This window comes from Strongylocentrotus purpuratus, unplaced genomic scaffold (assembly GCF_000002235.5).
Source record: "Strongylocentrotus purpuratus isolate Spur 01 unplaced genomic scaffold, Spur_5.0 spur5_scaffold_13, whole genome shotgun sequence".
In the NCBI taxonomy this organism is placed as follows: domain Eukaryota; kingdom Metazoa; phylum Echinodermata; class Echinoidea; order Camarodonta; family Strongylocentrotidae; genus Strongylocentrotus; species Strongylocentrotus purpuratus.
The window spans coordinates 2,522,210-2,546,865 of NW_022145598.1; the positions used below are offsets into that span (position 1 = coordinate 2,522,210).

The 24,656-nt window shown below is 38.0% G+C and overlaps 1 protein-coding gene across 2 annotated transcripts; it reads left to right on the forward strand.

The window, feature by feature from the left end:
• The first annotated feature begins 11,841 nt into the window (after positions 1-11,841).
• On the forward strand, positions 11,842-24,042 carry LOC100891812. Of its 2 annotated transcripts, XM_003725051.3 has the most exons (4): positions 11,842-11,963; positions 12,331-13,390; positions 15,748-15,880; positions 22,494-24,042. In XM_003725051.3, exons 2-4 carry the CDS (start codon positions 13,372-13,374, stop codon positions 23,974-23,976), a joined length of 1,635 nt encoding a protein of 544 aa, XP_003725099.2. In that variant the 5' UTR covers positions 11,842-11,963; positions 12,331-13,371; the 3' UTR covers positions 23,977-24,042. The 2 variants fall into 2 exon arrangements, with proteins under 2 accessions (XP_003725099.2, XP_030838569.1); XM_030982709.1 differs by lacking the exon at positions 11,842-11,963 and having other exon boundaries at positions 12,050-13,390.
• Positions 24,043-24,656: the final 614 nt, after the last annotated feature.

Genomic DNA, 24,656 nt, shown 5'->3' on the forward strand with positions numbered 1-24,656 from the left:
GTTAGTGAGAAAGGTTTTATGAAACAGGGCACTGGTATACCCAAGGAGCTCCATTTGGATGTTCAGGTGTACCTCTACACCGTGGTTCAATCTGTATAATGGATAACGCTTAAACGTGAGCACACAAAATACTACTACTACAACAACAACTACTACTTCTGCTACAACTACTACTTCTACTACTTCTACTACTGCTGCTACTACTTCTATTACTACTACTACTACTACTACTACTACTACTACTACTACTACTACTACTACTACTACTATTACTACTACCTTTACTACTACTACCACTACCTCTACTACTACTACTACTACTACTACTACTACTACTCCTACTCCTACTAATTCTACTATTTACATTACTGCTACTACAACTACTGGCACTAACCATATTAACACAAATTACTGCCATTAATATTGCTGCTGCTACTACTACTACTACTACTACTAATACTAATAGTACTACTACTGCAAATACTCATTTCAAAAGTCAACCGCAGTGGCGCAGCCTGAATCCACTCATTGAGGGGCACTTCAATTTTTTTCTGGGGGGCACCAAACTTGAAATGAAATTTTCGATTTGACATTGTTTCTGATTGTGGTGCGGAATGCTTTCCATCCGTCTTCTTTTATATTCCTTTTTCCCCGACTCGCTTACCATTTCTCTCTGCCTTGCCTTTTTTTTTCATCATTTCACTAGACGATTAGGGGGGTGTTCCCCTGTGCCCACTTTAGCTACTCCAGTTCTTCATCTTCTTCTTTTTCTCATACTTCTTTTTCTTCGTGTTGTTCTTGTTTTAGCTTGTTCTTGTTCTTGTTATTCATTTGCTTGTCCTTGTTCTTCCTTTTTCTAGTTCTTCTTCTTTTGCTTGTTGTTTTTTCCTCCTACTCCTTTCTCTACTTCTTTATTTTTCCTGCTAGTGTTCATGATGAATAGATTTGTGGCAGCCCGGTGGGGCCCTGGACCCTCAAAACAAATTTCCAAGACAAAATAGCTACCCCTCTTACATAGCGCAAATACGTACACCGTATATATTGAAACATGAATGATCTCTCATGGGCACATTTGTTGTATCATCCCGCATTGTTTCAGCTCTGCCCTCTAAAACTTGGCTTCCTCATTATTCTATCACTAGGCATTCTATTAAACATATCATCATATCAACAGAAAACTTCTAACAGTGACGTTGAAATAAAACGCGTGGGACTGTGATGATAATTCAATTTATTCTACGTCCGATTTTATATCGCAGACAGTCTCGGATATGACGTATTATTCTGGTTGAGTTTTATAGGGGCTCCCCTAAGGTGTTATCACTTCCTGAGTATCATGATCATCAATACAGATGTATCTCATCACAGATTTATGAGCCGGGGCGGATCCAGAATTTTTCAAAAGAGGGGGCTCATTATTCCCAAAATTTGCTGACAAGCTAAATACACAAACAAACAAACAAACAAGCAAACAAAGAAACAAAAAAGTCATTACTTAAAGAAAAGGGCGTGGTGCGCTTGTCGGGACTTGTGAACTATAGGTACGCCTGTGGGGAGGGGGTTCAAAGGGAAATGGGGAGACAAATGTTATCACCTCCGACGGGGAGGGGGCCACGTTTTGTTACTCAACAGGGCGGAGGCACGTTCCGGCTGTGCTCCACTCCTTACCCCCCCCCCCACCCTCCCCTGACCAGCGGGTGAACAATGCTTATATGTCAATGATCAAAATCGTATTGTATGTTTGGTACAATCAAGATTCCAGATTATTTTATTGGTCCATGCATGCAAACATTACATAGAGTAAGGAGTAAGGATAGCTTTTATGAACTCCTTAGTACGACTGAGATGAAGATTAAGTCATACCTTATCGTTCTGGATAACAATTAAAGTTGCTATAGCAATGGTTTATGTTTCTACGTAAGGACCCTTCCCTTTTCACATATCAACTCAGTCATTTGTTGGGGAAGAAATATTATAAGAATTTTGCTTATAACAACAACGAATACAGACATACCACAGTTTCCCGTCTTGCATTCATCATCACCCGAATAAAAAGAAAAGATAAAAATCGGGTAACATAAATGGAAGCTTAATGAACAGAGTACACAAACAAAATAATTATTTCAAAAAAATGCATTTCCAGAAATATATTAAAAAGAATATTCAATGTACGTATTCCCAAAGCAGTCTCTAGCTATATTCTGTCTAGACCGCTACATCATCAACGCATTAATTTGTTGTTTTCTGTTGTTTGTTTAGATGTTGGACCTTAAACATATCTTCTATGTTGACGTATACATGGAGATATCATCACATCAAAAAAGATATCAACTCTGTATATCTGTTTGCAGTTATATACCACTCAGGCAGCCACAAATTCAACTCTTTTAATCACATTATTCACACATAAGCTAAGGCAACTTTGCTAGACTTTCTTTGTGTAATGATCACATTAGCGAAGCAAATCTCAAGCGATTATAACGAATAACGTAGTTGCGATCACGATGTTATCACATTGGTATGAATCACGTTTAATATAATCAACCCACCCACGTACAAACTCAACCAGACATGCCTTTCACCCAAAATAGACACATTTCTTCAGGGAAAACCTCAAACTTGGAGTTGCCAAAATAGAGTGATCGTTACAGGGTCAAGAGTAGATTATGGAATTCCTTGTGAGATTTTGTTTCTGTAATATCTTAGAAATCATGAGTCTGGCTTTATAGGGGGTGCTGTTAAAATATTTGGAGGGGGGGGGGGGGGGGGGGGGGGGTCGCATGTAATTATGATGTCAGGTTCCCTTGATTTATTTTAATTCGTTTCTTTGTTCTTACCATGCATTACATTTCTACGCCTCTATTTTTCTTCTATTATCTCTCTCTCTCTCTCCCTCTCTCTCTCACCCTCCATCGATCTGTCTGTCTGTCTGTCTGTATGTTTGTATGTCTGTCTGTCCGTATTGTCTTTATGTCTGTCTGTCTCTCTCTCTCTTTGTCTCTCTCTCTGTCCCCTCGTTTTATCGATGGATCCGCCTCCCCTTCTCATCTCTTTGGATGCACTTCTCCCTCCCCACTCTCTGTCTTTCGCAGTCTCTCTCTCTCTCTCTCCCTTTCTTTCTCTCTCTCTCTCTCTCTCTCTCTCTCTCTCTCTCTCTCTCCCTCTCTCTCCCCTCTCTCTCTCCATCTGCCTGTTTTCGCATCCATCTCTCTGCATATTCCCCCTCTCCCTCTCTTTCTCTCTCTCTCTCTCCCCCCCCCCCTCTCTCCCCCCCTCTCTCTCTCTCTCTCTCTCTCTCTCTCTCTCTCCGTCCCTCCTTGTAATGCCACCATTCTCAGACTGTCCCAAGACTAGCCTAATCAGGCCAATTTTTAATTCACGGAATTTCAGTCGATGACAGATTTGTATTTCTAAATCTCAATCTGATATGGGTGTCGCTGATGTGTAGGTATTATGAGATTACTGCCTTCTTCCTTCGACATGTCGGATTATATGTTAGTAAGCTGTCATTAGGCTTACACTTTACGATTCCAAACATGAATATCACGTTATTTTCGTTTTGATAAAATGGCTTTGCATGAGTTATGGTCGAATGTAAAGAAAGAACAACAACGACTACTTCTTCATTAAACAAAGTAATATATGGAAAATTCAAATAAACAGCTACAATCGACTTACAAACAACCCATTCCGTATCAGTTAAGTCGTTGCATGGTTTATTTATTTCGTTCAGTATGGTAAGAAAGCGCAAAAATCATCGCTGAAAGCAATAAAGAAAGCGTTTTGTAAAGGAAACGAGTCTTTATTTTCAATGTTTTGTTTTTTTACGGAAAACGAAAAATGAAGAAGATACGAAAGAGAAGAAGAAGCAGAAGAAAAGAAGAAAAAGAAGGAGAAAAGGAAGACGAAGAAGAAGATGAAGAAGAAGAAGAAGAAAAAGAAAAAAGAAAAAGAAAAAGAAAAAGAAAAAGAAAAAGAAAAAGAAAAAGAAAAGAAAAAGAAAAAGAAAAAGAAAAAGAAAAAGAAAAAGAAAAAGAAAAAAAAAAAAAAAGAAAAAAAAAAAAAAAAAAGAATAAAGGTAGATAATAGAAACAAAGAAAATATATGTCTTAATGACTACAGGAATAATCTCAAAGTCAAACATCACAGGTCACCGACACTTCCAATTTTGTTCTGTAGTGATTTTCCAATATTCATTATCATGAAATAGCTGAATAGTAGTTTTATCATTTCTTTTGCCACATGGAATTTCGCTCACTGGGATTAGAGTGAAGTAAGTGCATCAATGTCACAAGAAGGGTTAAAGTTTAAACATATCGAGTTTATTTAAAGTTTTGGTATTACTCATCAATCGTTCAATCAATGACAAATCTAGTTGGGCTAATTGAATTTCGTGCTATCAACAGAGAGAATGAAATGGTTTAAGAATGAGACAGTAATACGGAGCTGTTAACCAATATCCGACAGGTATCGTTTCCTTTTCCCGCCTTCCTGTCTCACAGATTTCGTTACCAAGGTGACGCTTCCGTTTACATTGAACGGGTTTCCGATTGTGATACCAGGGGTTGATTGACGGATATAACCCTCATCATCCCGGTGTACTCTCACCTTCTGTCAGTGTCATTTTAAACATGTGATGTTACTATGAACTTGCAAAGGTAATAATCGGAGTTAAAGATAAAGGTGAGTTCTTGTGAAAGAAAAGGTGTGAAATGGATCAGAAAAAGTTGATCATGTAGCATGTAAGTATTTCTGCAAAGTTCTGGAGTCATCAAAATCATAGTAAATTTGGCCCATTCTTAATAAAGTAAGAAGCACTGACACAGAAATATGTATATGGGACTACACAAATGGTGTCGGGGCTACTTACCTTGATTTTCTAATCTTTCTATGCTCATTACTCAGCCATTATACATTTTCTACCAAAATTGTTTGGCAAATGACATTTACTTGTAATCTCGAACATTCATGTTAAAGTTTCGTTTGATTCTGTGTTAATCATTTTTTTAATTTTTTATACCAGAATTCACCTTTATCTTTAATGCGAATCAATAGATTTCATGACTATTGTAAGATTTTAGACAAATAGTCCAATCTGGACAATGCTTCATAAAACTCGTTATTATTAACAGTTACGATACCTGTTATAAGCTACTGAAATCATGACATTCGATTGACTGAGAGCAAATTGGTTATGGAATTTTATCATTATTGATATAATGTTTTATGAAACAGGACCCTGATACGTCATGGAATACGACACATCGGGAATTAAAGATAAACGGTGTATTCATTAAGTCGGATAACGTTACTGGCGCATGCGCTTTTCACATCCATAGGATTGATTGGCGCAAGCGATAAAGCACGCGAATTGACGCATCGTGTGCAACGGCTATATGGAGTAAGGAATTTCATTGTAATCTAGCTTTTAAAGGTACTATGTCCCTTTTGCAGCCAACCTCAAATTCTGTAGAACTTTGCAGGAATTATGAATATGTCATGTATGTCCTATCTGTGAAATTTAAACGTTAGCAGTTTCCTCATATTCAAATTATGCAAGGAAACCCGTTTACTTGCTAGACTTCACTGTCAGACACTATTGAGTGAGTGACTGGCTTTTTTTCTTCTTTGGTAATAACATTCATGAAAAGAGTTGTAAAGGGTACATGAGCATTTGTCTACATCAATAACCCACTTCTTGTGATGGCCAAGATTAAACTGATTGAAACTTTGCGCAGCATAAAACGTATGACCATTCGGTACAATTGTCTGAAAATCAAGACTATTACTTATGGGCTCTATAGCCCTAAAGTCAATTTGACAACTAATAGTCATTATTTTCCCATTTGAAGACATTTTCAAGCCCCACCTTTTTTAGGGAAGTTCTCAATAAGTATTATCTTTCAAATGCAGTTGGAATTTAACTTTTTCAGTTTTTTGGGCTGGCAAATGGGACATAGTACCTTTAATTCAGGAAGTGAGCAACAACAAATTCTTTGTATTAGATCAAGTAGTGACATAACATGCAGATCGCGCCAGCTCACTTCAAGTGACGTTGCACTCTTTCTTAGGAAAAACCGCACTGCATGTACGTGCGAGACACTTAAAATAGCTGGCACCAAATAATTCATTCGACCATCAAAAATTAACCGCCGAGCAATTGTCGCAGGAGCGGCAGGACCATGTGTCTTACAACTTAAGGAGATCAATCGGAAAAAATAAATGTCTCTCGCACTCTTTACTTCGACCCTGGACCAAACATTTTACCTAATCCTAACCCTATTTTTTTTTTTTAGTTTTCCCACACATGCTCTTTATGACCTATTGCTCCACCGTCAATGTTGTATACCAAAGCAATTTGGTACTCCAAAACATCTTTAAAGGTATAGACCAGTTTTGGAAACGCCCCTCTCAAAATATGAAATGGAAGCTCTTATAAATCATGTGAAAGAATATGTTTCGACTAGTACGTGATGAAACAATTTTTTGCCGGGGAACCGCCTACTAATTGATATATTTGGTAAATTTTATATCGATCCGGCCTTCAACATTGAACATTTGGGCATAATTATATTTGTATTTTTTTTGCGAATTTAGGTTGAAGAATTGCCATCTAAACCTCCGAAGGCAATATTAAATGGATATTTTGCACCCGAAACCCTTGAACTGCAATGTTCCCACCACCGGTCAACTCTGGAACTATTACTATGGATTAGCCTTCCACGATCTATCCAGGGACGTGATAGAGAAGGACAGGAATCAAGCCGCTCTCCTTTGACCCCATGCTCCAAGCCGCCGAAAAGTTATGCGCTAATCTGCAACTGTTGACCAGGTGGTGAGATAAAAGAGCGCATGAAATTTCAGGATTTAGAATTCCTACATCAGAAAATGGTATCACTGCAACTGTTCGCTGTCCCTTCCAATGATTTCTCATCCATTGTTGAATGTGTAAAGAGTAGAACAAGCGAACACAAACTTGTGTACTTTCATCCTTTTTTAAACTTGAAAAATACAAAAAACACGCGAAAACACGCATTAGCAAACTTAATGTTATTGAAGATTGTAAATCATGGATCAAATAACGGGACATTAAAGCATGCAAAAATTAGCGCATCATCCTAAAATATTGAGTTTTTGACAGGATGTAATTTTTCTTTTACCAACTCTGGCATACAAATTAAAGGAAGGACGGAGTTCTAAATTTGAAAATTTGTTTGATGCACTATTCCTAATAAAATCCCCATATAAAGTTTTTGATTTACACTGAAATTTTGCCGGTAATTTAATATTTTGTAATAAATGTAAAACTGGTGCCTGGCTTCCGAAATTCCCCGCAGTGGAAGCGCGGTTCGGAGCATGGAACTTCAAAGCCAAGTGGAATGTTACACATCCCATTGTTACGCTTTAGAACTCAAGAATGCGTTTGAATAAATTACAAGAGTTTCGCCTCCTTTTCTTTCACCTCCCTGGTCAGACCTAAATACTTTCATGTTCCAAACTACGACTTCGTGTCCAGAATAATGACGCAAACAATCAAACAAGGGGAGGAGAGGGGGGGGGGGGGGGGGGGGTCTTTGGATTTGCCATTGGAAGTGATTTGCAACGATTCTTATTCCTACGGTAAGCCCACAGAACGGAAACAGTCCTTCTCGGTAAAAAAAAAAAAAAAAAATGAGGAGAATTATGTGGCCGCCTTTTACTAATTATGGGTTGATCCATTATTTCCACATCTCTATAACGTAATTATGATGGAATGACTTGGGGATTAGTACGTCTGTCTCATACGTTTATCACGCATCTCGTACAGGTGCTGAAGGCACTCTGAAAGACTTGCAGAACAGACTTTTACATACAGGACTTAACCGAACATTCCGATAAGAGTCATGTTTGCAAGTTCTCACTTTTGTAATAACTTTAATTCACAACCATCGTCACGAACTGAAATATTTTAATCAGTGTGCTACGTTTACATATCAAGGAGTTTTGACATCACGTGACTTCAAACAACATAACGAAATAAATTTGTAGAAGTATACTAAACAAAAGTGTGACTGGAAGTTTTGACAAAGTATTTCAAAAGAAATTAAGAACCATTGTTTGCAAAAGAAACGTTTTATAGTTCTCAGTCACACCATCGACACCGACACCAGACAGAACAACCGATTAATAATTTATACCCCCAATGGCCCACAATGAGTTGATGTGGGGTCGGTATGAAGTCGGTTTAGCGATGTGACTAGGGTATTACAGATAAAGAATAGTGCATGTAATGATTTAGGTAGTGTAAACGGGGCATTCTCTATGTAAAAGAAGTCGTGAAATGTCCGAGCTTTCCGAGTAAAAAAAGAGAAACGGAAAGGGATACCTTGAGAGTGAACGAGAGGGTGGACGAGTGATTTCACCTTCTGAATTATATCTTAACAGCTAGACTACATGTGTCGGTGGTGTAGCTACGGGGATATTTCACTCCAATCAAATAACGTAAGAAAATTCAAGAGGGAAAAGAGAGAGAGAGAGAGAGAGAGAGAGAGAGAGAGAGAGAGAGAGAGAAGAGAGAGAGAGAGAGAGAGAGAGAGAGAGAGAGATTACAAAGGGACAGTGAATATGAAAGTACATCCCCCATCTTCCAATATTAAGTGGTTTTAATTTGCATTATCCATAAAGTAGTCCCCTTTCCTGCCTCTACCCCGCAACTTCCTTTACTAATAGATAATTAAGCTAATTTCCAAAAATAAACATCACTGTGTGCATATTCTCAGTGTGTTCTTCCTAACAAACATTAGAGAGACCACAATAAAAACAGAAAGAAAAAAAAAAAAACATTAGAGAGACCGTTCCATCATTAATTATTTTCGATGATATTTTTGGCTGTATTTCCTTTCCTTAAAAGTAGATGGCATCCTCGCAGCATATACAGTGTAGGGTTCAAATAAGAGTAACTTTGAAATTGTAATCGAATAGAACATGAATGGTAGGGAGGGGGCGACACGCGTCGTTTTAGATCAGCATTGGGGGTCCGATCGTTCAAGGTGACCAAGGTCGCGGGCGGACCTCGTTCGATCAGTTACATCTTTTGAATCTTGATGGGGAGGGTTAATGAGAAGAAGAAAATCAAGATTTTCTGCATTTTATTAATATTATCATTACTACAATAATTGTCATTATTATTATTTTATGGGGGGGGGGGGCATCCCATCGGCCCTTTGATATATTCCGTAAGTTGGAGGGTGATTCACTAGCTATTTTAAATCCTGGTGTGGTTTGTTTTTTTCGTTCTCCCTCTCTTTCTCTTCTTCTGCCTCTCTGTTTTTCTGCTTCTCTCTCTCTCTCTCTCTCTCTCTCTCTTTGTCTCTCTTTGTCTCTCCCTCTCTTTCTCTTCTTCTCTCTCTCTGTTTATCAGTCTCTGTCTTTATATTAATATAGGTCTCTCTCCCCCTCTGTCAACATTGGAGGGGGAAGGGGGGGGGGCGGGTTACGTAGTCGTTTCGCCCTTTAAATCCATCTATGTATATTAGACAACAAATATTTGAGTGCGCTAGTTGCTGTATAATTTGTTTAATTCGAATGCGAAAAGAATATCTGAACTTAAACTGAACTGGGAAATAAAAAGGATGTTAGTTTAACATTTCTGCATTGAACCTGGGCCTTGTTGTCGGGAACGGGTATTCCATGGGCACTATAGCCTTGGTGTGTAAGGGTGTATACATGTACATGTAACAGAACTCGAAGGGAGTATTACCAAGTTCAAAATGTAAACTTTTGACACTTAGAAGCAAATTCCTTTCTGGTATCAGCTGGGTGATTTTTAATAAGGACTAAGGTATGATAGAAACAGCGGAAATCCCCAAATCCATAGTTTTGCTTAAAAACCGATAGATATTGCGCTGCCTTGATTATGCAATTCCATCCCTAGCGAGGACTCCACATCTGTTTAATCTGCAGTCTGTTGGTTGTCATGGAAATGTGAGAATCTGGAGGAAAGCAGGATTAAAGTTGAAACATAGAAAGTTACCAATGAATCACGCGAAAAAAAACATTCCTTTTTCTTTAGAAAGATTAATAAATTGAGCTAGCGTGATAATGTAATCTTATTCTCTCAGAAGAATCCACATCTTTTCAATCCGTCTTCTGGTTGCCAAGGAACCTAATCTGGAGAAAAAGAGGATATACACTTTGAACCAATTGATGAGTCGGGGTGTCACGGTCGGCAAATTCGTTCATAAACCTATCCTAAAAGGATTTTAATTTTAATTTAAAGATTTGAGTTAGTGTTCGTTTAATCGAAATCCTGCAAGTAGCTAAAGACTAACTTTGATGAAGATCGTAATGCCTTTGCCTCAACCATCTGATTATCTTCGTTTCATGGATATTAAAAAACTAGATTACCGGTAAATCTATGAAGTAGCACACCCTTCAAAATCGCTTAACTCGTTGACTGCTAATGAGTCGGCGGGATATTCGACTGCAGTATACAGAGATTCCAAAATTATGCCCATTCAACAAAACTTGGGACAAAACAATGATATCCATCATTTCTTATTTCTGTTTGTTTTGTTGGTTGTATATTCAAGATGATTCATTTTTTTCTTTTCTTCTTCTTCTTCTTTGTTCTTCTTTTTCTTCTTTTCTTTTCGTTCTTTTCCTCCTCCTCCTCCCTTTCCTTCTTCTTTGCATCTTTCTTATTATTAGTAGTATTACCTTTCTTCTTTTTCTTTTTCTTCTTCTTCTTCCTCTTCTTCTTCTTCTTCCTCTTCTTCTTTTTTCTTCTTCTTTTTCTTCTTCTTCTTCTTCTTCTTCTTCTTCTCTTCTTCTTCTTCTTCTTCTTCTTCTTCTTCCTCTTCTTCTTCTTCTTCTTCCTCTTCTTCTTCTTCTTCTTCTTCCTATTCTTCTTCTTCTTCCTCTTCTCCTCCTCGTCTGTCTTCTCCTCCTACTGCATCCTCTTCCCTTCTCTTAGATAAGACATATCATCGTTCCTTGTTTTCTCCTTTTTTGGTGGTGGGGGGGGGGGGGGGTTGAAATTTCATCTGGAGTGAACATGGTAATTGGAAAAAAACATAATTATTCAAAATAGGACAGCTTTCCAAATCTCACTTGGATGGCGAAGGAAGGGTTAACAAGTTTCTAAATGGAGATGTTTGATCTGAGAGGAAGTTTGATTAATAGATCGGCTTCTTGGATTGAACTGCTCAAATATGTTGGGCTATGGCGAATCAAAAGGTTAATTCATTTTACAAATCGATTTTTAAAAGAAGAAAATTAAACTGATAAAAAGGATGATACAGAATTTAGAATTTAGAGTTGGAAAGAAACAGATGTATGTACAGCATAAATTTCTTGTATGATTTTTAAATTCCCCTCCAAATGATTACCTATACTGCCTTATAATTGTCCTTTTGTAAAAATGATAAACCACAGCAGTGACAGAGAGGGTAGAATCTCTTACAACGAATATATCGTGATGGTTATGGTGAATAAATCTATTCTATATCTACTCCCCCCCCCCCTCTCTCTCTCTCTCTCTCTCTCTCTCTCTCTCTCTTCTCTCTCTCTCTTTCTCTCTCTCATATCTCTCAGATATATATTTCTCTCTCTCATCCTGCTCATCTCCCTCACATCTCTCTCTCTCTCTCTCTCTCTCTCTCTTTCTCTCTCCCATCTCTCATCCCACAATCTTGACGTTGTTCTTCAATTTACCCTGTCGGATAAGGGGCTAATTGGAAATGTATTTCGATTCGACGTCGACGGCCGGTCGACCATTGCGACTATGTCACATGGTTTGACCTCTAGTTCCGGTCTGAGTAAAAGGATGCATCACGCGCCCATTCGTGTGGTCCTCTCAGTTTAGTCACTAGTTGGCAGGATAAGCCCAACATGTCTTCGTTGGGGTACAACCCTCTCTCTTCTGCAGACGACCTAAACTGTGCTAGACAAAAAGAGCGGAAAAATTGTGTTGATCTGTGTCAGTAAGTAAACGTCTTCTGGTTTATTTTCTCCGATCTGGAAGACATTTGCTTGTAACAGCTATGAGGACGACTTTAAAATAGTTGCCGTTGCCTAGGAAAGTAAAATGAGGTTGTGTTGTATAGTCGTCCACATCAAGCTGAGAATAATTAAGTGATGTACAGAAAACTTTCAAGAAGTTTTTATTGATTTGCAGTGATGCCGATGTAATCTGTGTCAGGATATGGGGGAAGAGTAATAAAGGATATTTAAATAACAAAGAGACCTACATTGCATATATTATACCAAATACATGGAAATAAGCGCTCGAACGGCTCCTGAACCTTTTCATAAATTCTTTGCATTTTTTGTTCTTTTTTATGTCTACAGGTCGTGTGCAACCAAAAGAGCTTCCTCAACAAAAAACTCATTGTAATCTGGACACTTTCTTCGTCATTTTACGCAGCGGTGACACTGGTCAAGCACCTGGCGGATGCCAGTGACGGTCAAATTTCTCCCTACACTTGGACATATACACCCACTTACCTTGACATTACTCACTTTACTACGTCACAGCGCCTTTGTTTCTTGGCACTTTCCCAGTGTTTCAACTTTCCCTTTTTGGTCAGATGACTCTGCGTAGTTCTGACTAAAGACATTCAACAATAACATACTACAGTGACATCATCATTTTGTACTAGGAGTCGATGTCATCAGGAAAACAAAGCAAAGGACTGCTTATTTCTAATTAAAACTGGACATTATTAATAACGGGCACGTTCCTGCATCACATTTTGACGCGCCCCCACACTCCGAACTCAACGCGTTTGGATCATGCATTCCAACTGATGTGATCATTTCTACTGGAGTTTGTGAGCGGACCGTCCCATCACTTTTATGCTTGTTACCACCGTATTTCGTCTGTCATTTACACCTTGTTGATATATCTACAGTTGAAACCATCAATAGTTGAAAACTAGTCGTCGTCAACTTTTTAAATGTTTAGACATGTTATAGCTGAGGCAAACTTTCGTCTTATTATTCCGACGTCGGATCGACTAAACTTTCATTTCGACTACAAACAAAAATCCCTTTGTTTATCTGTTAAAGTTGGATTGTCAGCTTTCTTCCTGTTCGGGGAAATACTTTCTGCAAACCCAAATATTGTTATTGAACTCTGAACTGCATTGTTACAAGCAGTTAAATTGTTTCTGTTCTTAGGGTCGAAGCGCATAGGAAGGAAAACCCTATTAACTGCGCTGGATACAAAATCTTGTTTGGACTTTTACTCAATGTGGGAATTTCCACCTTATTTTTCATTGCTCCAGCATTGTTACACCGTCGAACATTTTGCTTCAACATTGCCTGTCTGGTATATTACCCTTTTCAAGTTGGATTAATTCAGTCTAGATGTGAAGAGAGATTTGAAAAATGTCACTGAATATAACAGGTAAGTGTGTACACGAAGAGTGCTATTTGTTTTTCTGCTCTACCACTGGGGCGCGATGGCTCAGTGGTAGAGCATATGACTCGCAACCAGGAGGTCACAGGCTCAAAAACAAAGCCGATGTTCTAGTGCCCTTTGGTAAAGCACTAATCCTTACGACCAAGTCCTTCGGATTGAAGATCAAGCCGTAGGTCCCCTTGTGTACCTCCGTATCAATCAGGTATAAGCAAGCCACCACTCGTTATGCATGCCTTTATTATTTGATATCATATTATTCTTACCTTTATAAAGTAAAAGAGCTCCATTTTTGCCGCTCTCAAATCAGGATATATTTCAAAAGTGTTCCATTTTCTGTTTTTGTGTTTTTCTACAGAAAAAAAATTATACCCCAATGATCAAAATCAATGACAATGTGTCAATGATATATTTGCAATTACAGATCTCCCGTGTTTAGTTCTTTTTGGGGCACCCTGTATAATATGTCTCTCAAGCAAGACAGTGACTCTGACTCGGTGTATAGGATATAATTAATGAAAAATATAATTAAATAGCTGGCCGGCATTGAAAAAAGCCCACGTATGAAGGACTCGTCTTGCAGTTCAAATCACACATAAGGGCCCGAGTTCACAAAGGAAGGTTTGTCGACAAACCAGGTTTTCGTACGTCATATGACGCGTTTTGACGCGGTTTTTACAAACCTGGTTTGTAAAAAACAAAAGGAGGTTTGACGAAACAAAAGGAGGTTTGTCGACAAACCTCCTTTGTGAATTCGGACCAAGGTGTTTGGTCCATAACATTAATAACGACAACCATTACTTCGACAATAAAATAGTTATCCTGAAATTTGATATAGCAAATATATTGGATCTGATAAAATAGATGCTCGAGATTAACCAGCATAAATTGTTGAATAACAGCGATTATTGTCGATCTGCCTGGCAATAGCAATTAGAAAAATCAATTGTTATTTAATAGACATCTCCTTTTGGTCTTACTTTTCATGTCCGGATTGTTCGTGTGTTAGCCCCCCCCCCCCCCCTGCACACAATCAATTATATCTGTATATTTGTGTGAATCAGATAGAAGGCCTATGATATGGAGATACAATGGACGTGGGACGAGGAAAGAGTGATTTTGATTTATCTAATCGTTGACTTCCTGTAAACATTCTATCACAATTCTTATCCTGCTGATTACAGATTAAATGAGCAACATGGCGTCTAAAACAATCAATCTAAAACGAAACATGATATAAAGGTTAGAATCTGTTAATTAGATTTGCACTCTCTTTGGTGTTAATCGGTTTGACTCGTTTGTTATGAGTCAGGTTTGATCTTGCTGTGCTCCATGAATGGTCTCACATAGAACAACCTGGCAAATGATATCATAAATGCAGAAATCAGTTGCTTTTTTAATTAACTTTTTTTTTTGAGAAATGGAATGTTCTTTAACAATAGAAGCAGGTTAGACAAGCAGTTGTGATGAACAATGAATACTTTTTATGAGCTTTGCTTTTTAAGAACTATCATTTCAATCGTGTTTTTGTTTTCTTTCTTCGAAACCTTCGTTGTTTTTAACGGAAACTTGTCAACTTTAGTAGTTCAACTGAAGTTCATTTGCCTATATTGGGTAATATAGTATAAAACGGTTCGTTGTAATATCTAAACACGAGATAAACTTTCTTTGGAAATTTGATATTTGCTGTACATCGATGGAGATAATGAATTCACGATTTAGGGAGAAAAAGAAAATAGAATATAGAAACCAAAAATAATAAAAACATATCCTTTGTGGTCTATGGTTTGAAGCCCGTTTTGTTTTACCTTGAATCATTGTTGGCATGGGATCTACGCATGTGATGGAATCATCGATAACATGATATGGACATTAACACATTCAAACTGGAAAAAACATACCAATACGATATAGATGGTGGAATATTTATGTAATAAAAACAAAAAAATGATATTAATAATAATGATAAGAAGAATAAAAAGAAGGAGAAGAAGAAAAAGAAGAAGAATAAAAAGAAGAAAAGTAATAAGAAGAAAGAAACGAAAAGAAGAAAAATAATAAGAAGAAAGAAACGAAAAGAAGAAGGGGAAGAAGAAAAAGAAGAAGAAGAAGAAGACGAAAATAAGAAGAAGAAGAAGAAGAAGAAGAAGAAGAATAGTAAGAAAAGAAATCAAATCCTTTATTGCCTGGTGTCATACAAAGCCCCCCCCCCCCACAAAAATCAAACAAACAAAATACGACAACAACAACAACAGTAGCGAGACACGACAAATCATGTCGTCTATCCTCATTTTAGAATTACCTTTATTTTTAAATAAACTTCACCTTCTTTTTGCTTATTGCAGACGTTCCTTTTCCTCCCCCTTCTCCTACCACCCTGGCTCCAGACCGTCGTCACAAAGCCTTGGAAGATATCTGCATCACATTAGCTGTCTTCTCTCTCGTCATCATCAATATCGCACTCTTCCTATTCTGGAGGTAGGTAAACACTCTTTTAACTACCAAGAGGGGGACCCGACATAGCTCAGCAATAATTGCCATGGCCTTTATTTTGTCAAAGGTATAGGGCTAGGGCTAGGGTTGCAGTAGGTTTTTAGATTAACGTTAGGGTTAAGGTTAGGGTTAATTATGGCGTTGGGTCCAGGGAATAGGTTTATTAAGAATTTGGTTTAAAATGTAGGAAACTGACGCAGCGCAATTGTCGCTAAAACAAGTGTCGTACTCCACTCATACAGCCTAACCGAAGGAGTCAAAACCTACTCTTAGCAACTCGTGATAATGTGAGTTTATGTTTTGGTTCGGTCCGATGTCGGTATCGCCGGTACAACTGGGGAATTAGAAAGGTTGTGTAAAACAAAACAATGATACAAAATTGGATGTCCAATGGGGAAATTTGAACAGTAATATAAAATAATAAATGTAATAAGAACGTACATCTTCGTTCCCCTTTTTTCAAGACATCATGGTACAACATTTCGTATTGTCTTGTTTTTTCCATAGCAAATAGGTAGTAGAGATCATTATCGTTTCGAGACTATGGCTACCTTTGTTCATACTGACTTTCATAACCTACTACATTGTAGCCAGGATTGATATGCTATACAGGCCTATTCATGTATCTATAATCATATTCAGCTATTCAAGCCTTCTTCTCCATGATGGTTTGAAAGATGATCTATTATAACCCTTACCCTGCCCTGCTTTTGGGCAGGACAGTATCCACAACAAGCTACATGTCGTTGATGACTAATTCAACCATGCGTCTGATGTAAAGTTACCTCCTTCCTCTGTCGTTGATCCAACCCAGGTCTAGTCGCTCTCTCTCATCCCATAATATAACTTCAAGGGCCTAGCGTCTCAACGAATTAACAGCATGGCATTTATAGTTTGTCAGGGACAATTGTGACGTTGGATTCATTTATGATTCATGAATTTGTGATGGTTATGATACACTTAATGCTAGTTAATGGGCATTGATTAAATCATATTATACTTTATTAAATTGATACATTTATGGTGGTAATAGTTGCCATTTAAAATTGGTTGATTGTAGTAATAAGAATGTATTATGATATTGGCTAATTAAACAAAGAATGCAAATAATTTAATCTGGTTCTGGTTCTGGTAGGCTACTGCATAAACTCCTCAGCTGGGATGCAACAAGCATACGTATTCGATTGAGCAGAGTATACTTGATGGGCTCTAGCGCATATTTCGACCATGTTGAGCTTTAAAGGCTCCAAGGGTGTGGGCATTTCTAATCTCCCACTCGCCTACCCCCCCTCACTTTACCCCTCTCACCATCCCCTCTCTCTCTCACCACCCCCCCCCCCCCCCCCTCTCTCTCTCTCTCTCTCTCTCTCTCTCTCTTCATACCTCTTTTAACCTGTCATTCTCCCCTCCGCCCCTTCTCTCAAATGCAACGATGACACGACACAAAGAACGATCAGCCCCTCTTCTTCCCCTCCATGCTCTCCCTATCTATAAAGTTTTAATGTAGGGGCCCTCATATTATTGTACTTTATCCGCCGAAGCTATATGACTCTCTGATTAGTCTAGCATTGCTCAATTTTGAAAGAGAAGATAACATTCAAATCATTTCCCTTGTAAAGCAAAAGTGTACTGTTCCGAGTTCTAAGTACTTTTTAGATTAAAACGCCGGATCATTAAGCGATACAAGTTAAAATTTTGTTATAATACATCCATTAACAAAAAGTTTAACTTTAACCACACCAAATATAAATAGATAAACCTATAATTGTTATTCTAGGTTATGTCCACTCGGCAAAATGTATGTGTTTGATTAATGCTAAAGGTGGTAGAGCAGTGGTCTTGTAACCGGGATGTTCCAGGGTCGAAACCAAGTCGATGCGCTAGTGCCCTTTGTTAATGCATTAATCATCATAGCAAGTCCCTCGAAAAGAACTGAAAGCTGTCGGTCCTTTGGTTGCTTAGTTAAAAGCATACACATGCTTTCTTAGCAGTTACATGTAGGTAAAACGAAAAAAAAAGTTGTTAGGGCTTCAATATTACACCATATCACAGACACTGATAACACGTAGGGCTATGCATCTCAGATTTAACATCGTTAAACGATGCTTTTAAGAAGATATTCAACTTTATCTATCGAGAATAACCCTACATATTGTACTAACAGGACATCTATATATTACCCCAAATGGTACATTATCCGGACATCATAAAAACTGGTATATTACACTAACCCTAGCCCTAACCCTATATTCAAAACAATATTCCTAATGAATGACTGATGATTAAACCTTTTATTTCTTGGGAGGCCTTTACGTTTCCTCTGCCTGCAAACGCACGTAGAAGGCACTACTTCTTTTGTTCAATCGTTAACAGGACATGAACATGTCCTGCTTATGACCATGTCTACTATAATAATGACTCATTTTCTCTACACATGTCCTTCTAATGACGCTATAATGTGTATATGTATATATAAAAAATAATTAAAACAATTAAAATTTAAATTCCAGACAATTCTTCTTCTTATTTATTAAGAAGAGAACTCTCAAGGATTTATATTTCAATTGTTTTGATTATTATTTGTATATTGTCGTGACGAAGAATTATCAACATTAAAGTATTTGTTTATATATAACTTGTATTTCAAGCGTATTGCATGTCATAAATCAAATTAAAGATAAATCTATTATACAATATATTATGATAGAAAAAAGTAACATAGGTGAGATCACAGTACGTCAAATAGGCTAGTATGTCACTAGAGATATTGCGAGATAAATATCTACAGAAGTGCAAAAATCAAATAATTTCTTTGATGTATCTCTGTCATGCCTAAATTAGGAAATACCATTACATGTAGAGTTAAACATTATTTCGATCGTAAGTTGATCGCAAAGTTGCGGGTCAGTTAATCAACTCGTTTTCTGCAGACGATAATTCTCACAAGACCTAACAGGAAGACCGGGATAATCCTTCTAGTAACGGCTGCCGCACCCTTCTCAAAGTTAGAGATATAAACAAAATGTCAGAGTGGAGATTAAAAGGATGAAGGCCGTGTCATAAGAGAGTGAATGAGGCTCAAAATCCTAGGGACGTCGATGAAAAATAAGTTTCCTTTTCGGAACTGTAATGAAATCAGGGCGACGCTGGACCCATTTGAATGGGAGGGTGTCAAACTCAATTCACTGACGAGGCAGATATGTTTTTCTAGTAAAGCACAAACACATTAAATTGAATAAAACAAACCCACAACATTTTCCGATAGGTATGACAAGAGCAAAGCAGCTTGTCGCATTGTAAATTAAATTATTGAAAACAAAAATACCCATATATAATGGTTGTTGATATTATTGTCTGCAAAATCTGAATAATCTGAATGGGGGTTTATTCACAAATTCCCACTGCCCCCCCCCCCCCCCGCCCTCTGTATATCGACTACCCTAAACAAATAGTCTATTTAAGTAATACATTTTAAATATATATCCAACCTTTTGATAATAAAAAAATGAGAGAAAATAAGGTAACAAACGTGTTTACCAGCAAAGGTCTTATCGTAGCTTTGGCGTATTCAGCAATGATACAGATGATCGAGGGGGGGGGGGGGGGGGTATGGCAACAGATGTATAAAGTGGAACCCGTCATAACAGAATGGTAAAGTAAATCGCCCCTCCCTCTGTTTTGTTGTTTTCATTTTTGAAATAATGTTATATGACGGATATTAAAGAAAACAAGACAAAGAACCGGAACCAAGGAAATATTGCTATTACCATGATAACGATATTCTGATATCATAATGCTCTTAAGTTGTGGATACATCACCGGACACTGGATAACATGGTTAGCGGTTCGAGTCCCGCTGCGGCCTTATTGTTCTTTGGCAAGACATTAATCCACCCAGGTGAAGTAAATGGGTGTCCGGTAGTAGGAAATCACTCGAACGCTGCAGTGCCTTATCATGGCGTCTGAGCTAGTGTAATACTTTGTTTCAAGCGCAGTCATATAGTACCTGCGCTACATAAATTGGGATATTATTATTATAACACTTTTCTTCTGCAAAGCCAGGGCGATGCCCTCTCTAATTTAAAAATGAATTCGATAGACCGAGATTTAATACACGTGACCTCAAAACGGAACACAACACATTTAAAAAAGCAAATTTATTTACGTTTCTGATCATTCGTAATCAAACTGGTATCTTGTATCTTTACCCAAAAAAATCCTCGCATCATGTACATGTATATGCTTCACTTGTACGCTTGCATCCAAGTTGGCACACTTGGTTTAATAGTGGGGGGGGGGGGGGGGGCAATTGGCTTAATTATTATTGCAAGACGTTTAGCTTACTGTTCAAAGGCCATTTTGTTAAGCGTTTACAGTGAGGTTGACCAACATATCAACAGGGAGGTATGTCTCACTTCTCAGATATCAGTAAGCATTTAGAAATAATGAAACCAAAAAATATGGATTCGGGAAATATACCGTATCATCACCAATGATCCGTTTTCTTTTTAATGACTTTCCACTTACTTTGTTTCCACGTACACACACTTTTTATTTAAACGCTTTAATCGATGCGTTTGACTTCTTAAGAATGTCAAGATAAACCTTCAGTCTAGGTTCCTGCTGTAATAGCCGTTGGTAACACATCCAGAGCGTAAACACCAGTATAAGTGAAGGATAAACGTATATATATATATATAGGCCTATATATTATTTATGCAGATGGCGTATAACGGAAAATGGCTAGTGTGATATATGTAAAGAAACAGAAACTACTTTTTATGTCTTGTTAAAATGTAACAAGGTTAGAGTTTTTTGGAAAAATATTGAAAACTTATATTGTAATTACTTTCGTGAACAAATAAATGTTAATTAAAAAGCATTAGTTTAAGGTTATTTTATTGAAAAAAAAGGAAAACTTGTGATAAACTTCATGTTAATTTTAGGACAAAACATAATATACATAATGTATATTAAACTTCGGTGTGATGGAAAAGAGTACATTACTGAAAATCTGTTCATTAATTTCAAATTAAAACTACGATATTACCTAGCAAATAAAAAAAAAAATTGCATTGACGAAACACAAAAACATTTTTTCAAGAAATGTTAAGGTTATAACTATTAATTTGAATATTTTTTTAAATTTGTATTATGTTAAAAGGTAAATTGATGTAAATATATATGAAATGTGAAATATGTGAAATAAATCACCTCGGTAAGAGGAAAAGAAAAAAATACAGGCGGTCTTGATTTGAAGAAGGGACATAGTACTCCCACGAACCATGATTACACATGAAGTTGTCAAGGCACTGAAATTGATAAAGATTCCCAGGGGGGAAGGCACCGAAAGGTACATGTATGAAGGAATGTTTAAGAAAAAAAGAGAAAGAAAACAGGAAAAAAATACGCCCTTTATGTAACGCTTCTCGTGGATTTGATATTGAGGCGAATTTGACCAATTTTCCTCGTGACTCATAGTAGCATGTGAATATTTGAACGACAGCTACCATGGGTATTTCCTAGTTTTCATTTAATCAAATTCGTCAGAGTTATGCCCAAGATAAATTTATACCCATGCTATAAAGCTATACCCATGCTACGACTCAATCAGTTATGCTTATGATAGTTGACCTCTACATTTATCTTGATTCTTTGATTTACCTCCATACTTTCAAGTTTTCAATTATATATATATATATATATATATATGCATTATTTATTTTGTGTGTATTTCAGTTGTCGCTCTTTATGTGAATCAATAATAATCTATTATATTATTTTTATTTGAATGTTTTGTATTTGGTTTGTCAATGATGCAGACAAATATGCTAACAAAATAAACCGATTTAAAAGGTGGGCATGATTCTTCAAAAGGACCATAAGCAAATTACGAAAATTAAACCCTTAAAACTGATGTCTTCAAAGCATTTTGCTTTTACTGAGCGAATAATAGCGAAATAAATATACCGGTTTCTTGGAGTTGTAAACTGATTTGATGAGTTGTATAGCGGTAGCACTGAATGAATTTATTGGCCAATATATATCAAGGGTTTTGCAAATATGCCACTCGATTCGAATATGTATGAACATTTCTATATCGTTTTCTAGATAGAAAAATCATTATTTCATTATTGATACAGGAGAATTACAGTGGTATAGTTTCAGGGGACTCAAAGGCATGTTCCTCCTACTTCGAACAGCGACAAAAAGAGGAGGGAGGAGGGGGGGGGGGGGCTAGAGGACGCGGGAAAAGGAAGGGGTGATGGGTTCATCCAGCAAGTAAGACCACCCCCTCCCCATGATACCAGCATCTCTTTAATGGCTTCATTCATGCTACTTCGCTGGAGCCGGAAACCGTGTTCTGATCTATCCAATCATGATGATAACAATCTTTGAACAAGATTATGAAGATTATCATTTACACAAATCTTGGACATTATCCTGAACATTATTCAGAACATTATCCGGAACATTATCCGGAAAGTGGTTTATTTTCGATTTTCATTTTCATTTTTCAGATACATACATCATTTGTTTTGCAATTTTCTGACTTTTAACAATTTTCGTACGTTTGTGTCATTTTTTTCCCATGCAGATACAAGGCGTTAGGAAAGTCCCCTCTACCGTTTCGCCGTTACTCAACAGACTCCGAAGCCTATGCAACCCTTCACCAACCAGTCATGACTAAAGACTCTCTACACACCTCCCATTCTCAGCGTCGGGTCCAGGAAGTACTCAAACATTACGCATCTACTGTAGTCCGGGTCGGACAAAACCATATCGCCAGGAAATCAAACGGCTCTCTCTACGCTTCTTTCAGCGGAGACAGCGCCGATGCCTCTCCGGTCCATACCAACCACTCCTCTGCTACGAAAAACAAGACCGCTTCGTTACCAGCGAAACAATCGGAAGAGCGATGTAGTATTCTCGCCTACGAACAAAGTCCGGCGAGGCGGAGTGAAAGTGGTGTTTATGATGATAACTCTGTCAGGTTTAAGTTAGGACATCCGGATGAAGACAGTACGACGGGTGGCGAGAGCGAAAGCCAGGTTTACTGCGAAGTGGTCGATGTTGCTGCCAGGCGTCACGCAAGACACATTCGCCCAATATCGTTTGATTTTTGCCAGGATAAAGACGATACGCGTAGTCTCGCTTCACATAACAACAACGACATGAGCATCGGTGGGGAGAGCAACATGACCGATGATGGTGGTATGGAAACTGTTTATGAAAACTTTAGAAGGAGGCAACCGACTTCGAACTTCGCGTCGATGATGAAAAGCAAAGCTTCACCTTCGCGTGAGTCAATCGCCGCTATGTATTCTACGTGCAGGACTATCAGCGGGGATTATGCCACTTGCGATGCCGGTGGAAGCTGGAGACCAACCTCTTTCGCGTTCTGTCGGGACGGTACTCCAAGTGCCACGGATACAACTCTTTCAAGAACATCTATGGTATCTGAACATGATGAAAATGCGACATATGAGCAGTTCGTAGAACCGGAAGATCCGATATACGCGCAAACGGTTATACGCAGGAGCAAAAGGTCTGTAAAACAGTATCCTTCGTCGCTTCCATGCGATGCCATACTCAGCTCACAGCCTCTCTACGAACAACCGGTCTTTGAACAACCCTTGTATGAAAACTTTGAAAAGAGCGAACAAGATGAAGAGAGTGAAATCGACCACAGGTACAGTTCTCTGCATCTAGATGCCCCTATGAACAGTCACCTGACCGCTTCAGACTCTCGGATCGATGTCAATTCTGATTCGCGCAGAAGTCGCCGCGGCATGCACGGTGGCGGTGGAGCGGACAACCGAAGGCTGGTTCCCAGGGATTCGACCAATCCCCGCTCTGACAATACGGGCGATGCCTCGCCGCATGCAACGAGCCCTGGTGTAGTGGTTCCCGACATCAGCATGACATCGAACCAAAGTTCCTTCCATACGATAGCCCGAGAATTAGCTGGACTTCACCAAGACAGTGTTGATGATTATGATCCGGAGGAGAGCTTTCCAGTCATGCAGATGCTTTCTGATCGCTATAGCACTGGCAATTTCCTCAACAAATTTTATTAACCCTTCGATTGCTTTCTCTATCCCTCTACACGGTCACCCGTTTGCCACAGCAGCAATGTTACAATATAGGCACCAATTATTGACTGAAGAATATTACTTTTGGCAATACAAGGGTTTTGCAAAAACTACCCACTTCCAGTCTTATTTGGCTTAATGATAACTCCATTTGTACTTAAGACAGTTCAATAATATTTAAGCCATTGTTATAAATATCCAATGATATATACACTGTAGCAAATAGAGATTGTTTGTGTGTTTGTGAGTTAAGAGTGAAGAGTACCCGACTTTTTCTGACTAGAAAAGGATGCTAAGCAACGGCATAAAATGATCACCCGTCTATCAATCAAATTTACCTTAAAAGACTTGGCCCTGTTGCATAAAGCTTACCATTGATGGTAACTTTGCCATCAATGGTAACTACCATGGTAACAGGGCTCAACAGCCAATCAAAATCAAGGTTTCCATGGTAGTTACCATTGATGGCAAAGTTACCATCAACGGTAAGTTTTATGCAACGGGGCCCAGATGTTGGACAATAAATTGATAACAATTAAAGTTACAAATTAGGAAAATAATCACTGGTAAATACTTGATGCTGAGCCTTTCGTAATGTGAGTTAATAGTTTAATGATGTTATTACTAAATAGAAAATATGGATTGACTAATTGAAGACTTCAGCG